At 56.5% G+C, this 9018-nt stretch overlaps 1 protein-coding gene across 1 annotated transcript; it reads left to right on the plus strand.

The window, feature by feature from the left end:
- Window positions 1-1445: 1445 nt before the first annotated feature.
- On the plus strand, window positions 1446-4964 carry SETTUDRAFT_137903 (uncharacterized protein; the record flags this gene model as incomplete). The annotated part of the gene is made up of 4 exons (XM_008029556.1): window positions 1446-1738; window positions 1798-3366; window positions 3443-4180; window positions 4255-4964. The coding sequence occupies 4 exons, from the start codon at window positions 1446-1448 to the stop codon at window positions 4463-4465; spliced, it is 2811 nt and encodes a 936-aa protein (XP_008027747.1). The 3' UTR covers window positions 4466-4964.
- Window positions 4965-9018: the final 4054 nt, after the last annotated feature.

A 9018-nucleotide genomic window follows, 5' to 3' on the forward strand; every position in this document is an offset into this window, starting at 1 on the left:
CCACCCACCCCCGCCACCGACATTCTCTTCTCACCCACGCGCTCTCGCTCTCGCACCCACCCACCCACCCACGCGCACACCCACGCACGCGCGCGCATCGCACACCACCACGGCCATCGCCATCGCCGTCGCAATCCCTTCCTGGGCGTGCCTGAGCCAGCGCTGGGCCCGCCTCCCGCGCCCCGTCGCATCGCGCCCTGGAGCTGTTCCTTTTTGCGACTGATGTGGTTTCGCGCCTTTTCTGATTGCGCCCTGGCCCCTTGGTTCGCACGGCCCGTGTGAAAAGCGCCACTTTTGGCCGACTGAGCGACAAACGTCGTAGCATTGACGGCGCGCGACTCATTCATCCTCGCCTTTACCTGCTTCGGATAGTAGTCTCCGGCTCCATGGTAAGCTCGTCGTGCCCAAGACTAGGTCCTCTCGTCGCGCACGCAGCATAGGAAAGCTCCCATCCTGCATCCCACTCTGGCCTCCGAGCTCTTGCCCTGCCTGCCTGCCCGCCTGTCTGCCCGCCTGCCCGCCTGCTCGCCTGTCTGCTGCGACGCTTTCCAAACTCTTCCCCTCTTCCATGCCCATAACGCGGGTTGGGCTGTCATCTGCAAATCCCAACTGACCAACCGCTTGCTGCCGTCGCCGTGAATTGGTCCCCCTTCGGGCCCTGCGACTGCCGAGCCCGCTCTCCACCACCTGCACCCCCCCCCGCGACCTCTGCTGGCTTCTGCCGTTTGGCGGTCCTGGGACCATCCGCTGTGCCCAGTAGTGCTCTGTCATACCTAACATAGCCGCATGGCCATAGCGGATTCCCTCTGGCATATGTAAGGATGGCTGATCCTGACGCGCCCGCCCACTCTAAGAGAGCTCGTTTGGGCTCCAGCAATCTTGAGTACAACGGCGCCCACGCCTTCCCACCCCCTCCTCCACCGCCTCATACCCAACCCTCCCGGCCTCCGACACATCCCACCGTGGCCCAGGCTTCTCCGCCCTACACCACCCACGGCCTGCCCGCTCCCTCTCGCCAGTACACCGCTCACCCCCAACAACCCTACCCAGGGCCTCTGCCCTCTCCCTCACTGCCGCCCTCTGACATCCGCGCCCTGGCCGACCCACGCAACATTCCCTCTCCAAGGCAGCATCCCAATGGCGTCCCGGCTGTCTCTTCTGTGACGATCCCCCAGGACCGCATCTCGACGTACCGTCCCCCACCCACGCCCCAGTCCGCCTCCGCCCCGGACCATCACAGCTCGCGCTCCACCAGTCTGAGCATCAGCGTCGACGTCAAGTCGCAGCCGCCCGCCCAGCAACAGCCGCCCGCCCAGCAAGCTCCTCCCCAACCCCAACCTCCACCACAGGCCCCAATGGAGCATGGAGGCCACCACCCGTCATGGCCGCCCATGAACCCGGACCACCGTCCAAACGGCTCCATGGCAAATGGATATGCCCACGCCATGAGCCCTTCGCATCCGGCTCATCCTCCCCATCCCAACGGACCCCCATACCACGCGCAACCGCCACCGCCACCTCCTAGCCAGCAGTATCCTCAACCCGTGACACCCTATGCGCCTGCGCCCTACATGAACGACTATGGCGCCGCACAGCAGATCCGGAGAAAGCAGGTCCGCGCCACGCAGGCTTGCAATCACTGCCGCTCGCGAAAGCAAAAGTGTGACGAAGCCCGCCCCTGCCAGTTCTGCAGAGAAAACAACTTCGACTGCCAGTACAAGGATGTTCCGCCACCCAAGTGCGTCTGCCCCCCAAACCCATAGATTTGGTCCTCTCACCTGCTGACGCGCGCTCCAGACAAGATCGAAGCATGATGCAGCTTCAAGAGAGCGTCAACAACATCTCCGAAGTGCTGTCCCAATTCGTGGACCAGTTCAACACGTGGAAACAGGGTGTCGAGAGCAGGCTTCCGGCGACGCGAAACCTCGACATGATTTCCAACCACGCTTCGCCCGAGACGTCCTTTTCTGCGCCACAAAGGGACCAGGCAACATCGAGATGGGCCACGCCCAGTCAAGGCCGCGGCCAAATGGCTCGCGTACACAGCAATCTCAAGATGGAGTCGCCAGTCGTATCCCACTCGAGCATGATGTCGCCTCTGGGCACTTCGGCATCCGCGCCAATCAAGCAAGAATCGCAGTTTGCTCCTCCTCCGCAGCAGCCCGCAACACCTGCCGAAAGTGTCAGGACCGAACGGAGCCATGCCACCGAGACCGGCCCTAAGGAGCAGACGGGTCTTCAAGGAGACCACACAACCCCGGCACATAAGCTGCTTGAGGAATGGCCGCACATGAGCATCTTCTATCAAGGCATTCCCTATCTGAAACGCCTCATTGACAATGGTCGCGAAGTCTCAGATTACCCCATGCAGTTGGAGCAAGATCGCGGCTTACTGCGGGTTTGGGGGGTTGGTGAGGGCCAAGACCTAAACGACGGGGCACAGGGGCCCGGAAGTCCCGAGAGTAGCAACGACTCTGAAGCCACCTCGCCAGCGCCGGGCAAAGATGGCTTGTGGGGCCACCCACCATATGATCACCAAAGCCCCTCTGAGCCCAGCAGCACGCCGCGTGAAAGCTATCAGAGCGGCCTTGGCCCTGATGGCCGCCCGGATTTCCGCCGTCATGTCATGTTCGACTTGCTCAAGTCGTACATGGACAGCATGCACATGTTCCATCCCTTCATCAACGAAGTCAAGCTGAAGCGCATGTTCAGGGAGTTCAGCGACCAGTACAGCCCTGAATCCCGCGGCGCCAGTGTCCGCTCCCCCGCCGTCAATGGCGTCCACCAGCTGAACCCTGGCATCAAGCGAAAGCGCTCGGCCAGCGGACTGGACGGACTGCCGTCGGCTAGAGGCGAGATTGAACGTTCTTTGCGCAACGCTATTGTGCTCCTTGTCCTTGCCCTGGGCAAGGTTTGCTCCTACACAGATCCCCTGCCTGCACCGCAAAACGACCGCAATCCTTACATCCACTCCGACTATGGGTATATTAGGAATTCTCCCAATACCAATGGCAGCTTTGCCAGCGAGACTTCGGAAGACAGTCGTCCGCGAAACATTGACATTCTCCCGGGCATGGCTTATTATGCGTATGCGACTGACATTCTTGGAAACCAGCAAGGTGGAAACACGACGGCGCATGCGCAAGCCATGCTTCTCGCTGCCCTCTATCTCAGCCAGTTTGCCCGAGTGTTGGAGAGCTGGAGTTGGATCAACAATGCATGCCGAATCGCCTTGGTCTTGATCAAGGCTGACTACACCAAGCTTCTTCGTGTAAACAACGAGAAGAGGCAGTTTTGGAGTCCCAAGGAACGATACCGGCTGAACTTGGTCATGTGTGTCTACTGGACAGCGCTGCAACTGGAATCGTAAGATTCTCCCCCTCTTTCTTTCTTTCTTTCTTTCGGAGACTTGCCATGTCGACATTCGCTGACACACTTGTAGTGATATTCTCGCAGAGATGAGCACCCTCCCCCCCTCTGGCATCTCCGCACACCAAAGCGACATTATGTACCCCGAAGGCGTCAACGAAACGTGGCTCCAGGAAGACAGCAGCTCGGCCCAGCAAGAAGACGTTACGGCGGGTCCGAGAAACGACCTAATGATGAAACTTTACTCTACGCAAACGTTCCTGCGCGTTATTCTCAACGTGGCACACAATGCCCTTTACGGGCCTAGCGGACGAATGAGCTTTGATCCGACTAGCGTCAAAGAGGTGGCTTATCACGCGCTCACCCACGTGGGCGTGCTTGAGAATTGGAGAAAACTACTCTCACCGGAGCTGGCCTGGTCAGATGATGAGTACCCCTCGACTGACCTCAACATTGCTCGTGTTCGCGCCAAGTATTATGGCGGCCTGTACATGATGTTGCGGCCCTACTTGAAACTAGCGAGTCATGTGTTGGAGTTCCCACCCCCACCTCCAGGCAGCACGGGCGCCTCTCAGCACAATTCGTCCTCACCATACGGCCAGCCCCTCACAAACCGGAACGTGCAGATGGTGGAGCTGAGCGAAGACCAGCAGAAGATTATCAAGGTTGCCTGTCAATGTATTAACAGTGCCATTCACAGTACCATTGCATTCGACCGCGTGGGCGAAGAGCCTGGTAGCAACTACCAATACTTCACCCCTACCCGCAAGAAGAGGCTTGTCGTTACAAACATTTTTGGTACACTCCACGCGTACGTAGCCGGCCCATTTTCTTTTTTTTCTTTTTTTTCAATTACTGGCGAATGACTATGCTAACACCACTCAGGCAATTCGGCAACATGCTTGTGCTGGCCTCGGTGTACAAATCCAAGCTCTACCCTCTCCTACCCAGCGACACCTGGCTCACCAAAGCCACGCTCTCGGCCCTGTTCAAGCGCACGATTACCGTCATCGAGGACGTGGCGCCAAACTCGCCCATTCTGCGCATGGATCTGGAGATTCTTCGGAACGTGCAGCGGCAACAGGGTCTGGAGTGATGTCAGGCAAGCAGCAAAAAGCAAAACATGGTGGCGGGATGCAAACCTGCTCCTGGGTTCCATGTCTTGCCATATGGAGCGTCACCCGCATGCGCTGACGCACGCACGCACACCCTCTTCGGACCAAGCTGTCACGGGCAGAGTGGCCCAATACAGATCTGGGATTGTGCATCATGACTTGCATCTTCTGGCCCCGGCGCAATGCTTTCTGTTAATTATTTTTTGATTTTTTCTTTTTTTCTTTCTCTTCTTCTTCTCGATATTCCCCACAATCGACGGCCATATCAGCCATTGTACATGCAACCATGTGTACGAGCACGTAGTAAGGACATCAACTTCACCATCATCATCATCATCATCATTGTCATCATCATCATTGTCATTGGGTGGCTAGCGCTGAAATCACTCTTATGCATTTCGAGTCATTCTCCTTTCTCCGTCTGTCGGTCCGAGAATCAAAGTATTATTTCGTCTTGTTTCCAGGCCTGGGTGGATGATGCGTCTTTTTTACCGCACAAAGTTACCCTAAGATTTTATTTTATTTTTTGCTCCCTTGGATTCGTCTTGACACGGCGCCGTCTGCAAAGAGTAAGGTGGCCGAGTGCTGCTGTGGGAGAGAGAGAAAGAGAGAGAGAGAGAGAGAGCCTTTGGACTTGAGGGTACCGCAGTTGCAGTCGTCTCACCGATCAGACTAGACGGGGGTGGTGTGGACGGTTGCTGCAAGATGAGGGATCTAGATCTTCGCGAGGGCGATACAAAGGACGAGGCGCGCCGTCGCTAAGAGGCTAGCGGGGGTGCTGATTGGACGGATGGACATCCGGCAGGATGGGAAATCCTTACGACAGATCCAACTATGGCATTCTTTGTTTACCGATTTCCTTCTTCTTCTTCTTCGTCTTGGGCGAGTGGCAGGCTTTTTTTTGGGTTTGTTTTTGACGTCTGAGGACCCTCGCACACCGTTCATGCATGGTCGGGTATCAGTGGAGGCGGCAAACCATTCTACGCGCGCTGTCGTCCAGCCGTTGGCGCCCGCGTCGTGTCATGATTGCTTTTTCCCACATTGTCCGCCTTGTGACCGCAAGTACCCTTCCCCAGACCCATGTTTCGTGTGCTGACTAGGCGTCTTATCATGGGCGTGATATCCGCGTGGCGCCCCTCGGCACGTCCTCCTGAGGCAATGCGCTCCGAGGGCATGGCATGGCTGGGGCAGCACCTCGCACGCCACGTTCTTTTTTCTTCTACGCTGCCCAAGCAAGCGCCTCTGCCGTTCGGTATTGGTTGTTTGGCTGTTCTTGGGCAGTGGCAGGCCATGCGGAAAGAGTATGCCGATTAGCCGACTCGGCCGAAGAGAGTCGGTGTTGCTTCCGCGGCTATTACTCTACTGTACCAGACTCATGTAACGTGGACTGATGATATGGCATTAGACGCGCATTTCACCATTGAAAAAAAAATGCCTTTGATCGGTGAGTTGACGCAGGACTGCCCACCCTGCATACGAGAAACCCCTTGCCACCGCGCAACACTCTTCTTCTTCTTCTTTTTCATTTTTTCGCAGTCGCTGATTACTATCCCTTGACGGGCTGCGATGCGACCAGGTAAGAAGAATCATGGTAGGCCAGAGGACTCTTTCTCTCTCTCTCTCTCTCATTGCAACAGGCAACTGGCACTTGAGTTACCTTTTTTTTTCCTTTTTTTTTCTTCCCTTCCCCTCACACCTGACAAGCCCAAGCTGTTGGCTCTGAAGAAGAAGAAGAAGAAGAAGAAACTACCTTGGGCTCTTGGTGGGCGCGCATTACAGAGTGGGGAGGCAGAAAGTCATGGGTACGGAGGTAGCGCCTAGGGGTCTTCTCGCAACCCCATAGTCTGTCTCATGCGCAACATGCACAGGGGCATAGGGGACAGGACGGCAGCATTGCTCTGGTTGCACTCTCGCGTTTGCTGCCTTATTCTGAAAGCTTGCTTTGTGCAAGACGGCAGAGACTTTGCATGTATGTGTGGTGTGTGTATGTGTGTGTGGGTGTGTGGGTGTGTGGGAGCATGGAAGGGGTATAGGGCTTACCTATTTTGCGCCACCAATCACATGGCAACCATCTAGTTCCACACCTCTGGACCATCGGATCGCACCGGAGATTTCCCCACGGTATCGCCAAGTCGTCCAATGTGCGGCCTGCCACGCCCACCCCCGCCAGCCTCTCTTCGTAATCAGCTGTGACAGTAAGCTGGCAGGGCCACTTTTAGCGCGACACAGCCGCTCGTCGAGGAGGGGCCAAACGAACAAAAACATTATGACACACATTCCCCAAACGTGTTATGCGCGACAAGCGGTCAAGTCGCGTCAGTCCAGTCAGTCCAGCCAGTCCAGCCAGTCCAGCCAGTCCAGCCAGTCCAGTCCAGTCAGGGCCGTAAGCCGCCGCTCACCGTGTGCCCAGGTTGCTATGCCCAGTTGCAGTACCCCGCCAGCACGTCGTCTTGCTCGTTCAAGCCAAAGCCGAAAAAAACCTTATACGGCCACGACCCTGGCCAGCAACCCTCATGACATGCCCGCAAGCCCCGCACCCGCACCCGCACCCGCACCAGCACCAGCACCAGCACCAGCTCGCGACGGCAGCCCGCCCAAACCGCGCAAGCAAGTCGAAGCGAAAAACAAAATGGGCGACATATACAAGTGTCGCAGCACCGCACAGCACGTCAGGTGGGTGGGGGGCATCAATCAAAAGAGGCTGGTCGGCCAATGGTCTGACAGCCGCTCTGCGTTCCTGGGCGGATGGCGGCGGCGACGCCCGCTCAGCTTGTTCGGCTTCTCACCGGCACTATATGATTCGCAGCGGGGCCCGTCGCGGAGGGTTCCGGTGAGAGCGCATATTGCCCTCTCCCAGCACTGCTGGCCCTTTTCTTTGGTTTCTGCTGGACCCTGAGAAACAGGCCGCGTTTGATTGCTCTTGGAAATAACAGGCGTCGCTTTTGTGACGCTTGACGCTTGACACGCCTGCCGCTGCACAGGGCAGCCGAGCACAGCCAATAAGTCCGAATCTGGCTCCCACTCGCTCTGCCTCTCCCCCCTCCCTCAGCACACGCACACGCTCCCTCAGCGCCATTGGCCCGGAACAGATCGAGATGGGCTCTACCAAAAACTACATGCAGACAAGTACCACCAACAACGAACACCTCCAACCTGCCCGGAGCCAGCACGTCGTACGATTTTTTTTTTCTTTCTTCCCTCTGGTTAAGCGACCCAGCACGGTCCCGCTCGCGCCCTCCCGCCCCGCATGGGCTGTACTATTGGTGATTATACTACTTTCGACACCCCCCTCACGGCCAACGAAAAAAGAAGGTTATCAACTTGCTTATTCGGGAGTGTGGCTCGTACATAGCAGCCTTTCGGAGGGTTTTCCCTTGGGCCACCTCACCTCCGCTTCCTTCCCACCACCACCCTCATCAACAACCAGCCCTGTACATTTTCATCGCTAACAATCGTCATCACTTTGAATAGGCTGAATGCCACAGCACAGGTCCTGATAGGACACGGCAGGGCTAAGAGAACATGCAACCCTTGCTCCCTAGTTATCTCCGATACGGCTCCTTTGCTGCATCGTAGATCATGATTCATTTCGCATCATCACCATCAGGAGCGGCACCGCAATCTTCATGAGAAAATCAAATCGTCAGCACCACGATGGTAAATTATCACGGCTGCATCCTGTCTGACCCTACCGGACTTGAGTCGGGGGATTCTTCTTGTATCCGACCCAGGCCCGGCACTTGCGTTATCTCCCCGTCTCTCAGTCTGACTTTCTCTTTCCGGCTTACCAGATGCAGCACGCCATTTGCCCCCCAACTCCCGGTACACTGACTCGGGGCCATCTCGCGTAAGGAGACGGACATGGGCCTCGGCCGATCATTGCATAAGGGTCACTCTGACGCTGGCAATCACTGGGGCTGTGTCTGTAGTGTACATACGTGTGTCTTGCTCTTTTCTCTCCCATACTCATACCCTACTTCTGGCGGTATGACGCGGATTTGGATCAGGGGGGGGGGTGCGACCGATCCAAGCAAGATCGTCAGTCGCTGTTGCTGTTGACTGTTACAGTGACAGAGCAGAGTTGCTTGCTGGCTGGCCAAGCTGTCTTTGTTGGTCGACGTTGACAACGTTCTCCTTCCCCACCCTCCGTTCCCCCTAGCGTCCGGCCCTACCAAGCCTATTCACACATATCACTTCCTCATTTTCGCTACTCCTCTCCACAAAATCTCACTCTCGCTCTCGCTCTCTCTCTCTCTCTCTCCAACTCTGTCGCGTCTCGTATCTGTCGGGTTGATCTTTCTTATCACACACTATCATGCACAGACACACAAACAAGACCTTCTCACCCAACATGATGTGATACTGTCAATGTAAAAAGTGGTGGATCCAGTTAGAGTCGTCTCACTAAAATCCACTTTCTCACCCCCGGTCGCCTCCAACTCCTCCCCCTCCTCCTCCCCCGACCTCCAAATTTATGTGTCTCCAATTCCAGGAAAGAAGAAAAAAAAAAAAAAAAACTCGCTCCTCCAACAGA

Source organism: Exserohilum turcica (genome assembly GCF_000359705.1).
Source record: "Exserohilum turcica Et28A unplaced genomic scaffold SETTUscaffold_3, whole genome shotgun sequence".
NCBI classification, from domain to species: Eukaryota; Fungi; Ascomycota; class Dothideomycetes; order Pleosporales; family Pleosporaceae; genus Exserohilum; species Exserohilum turcicum.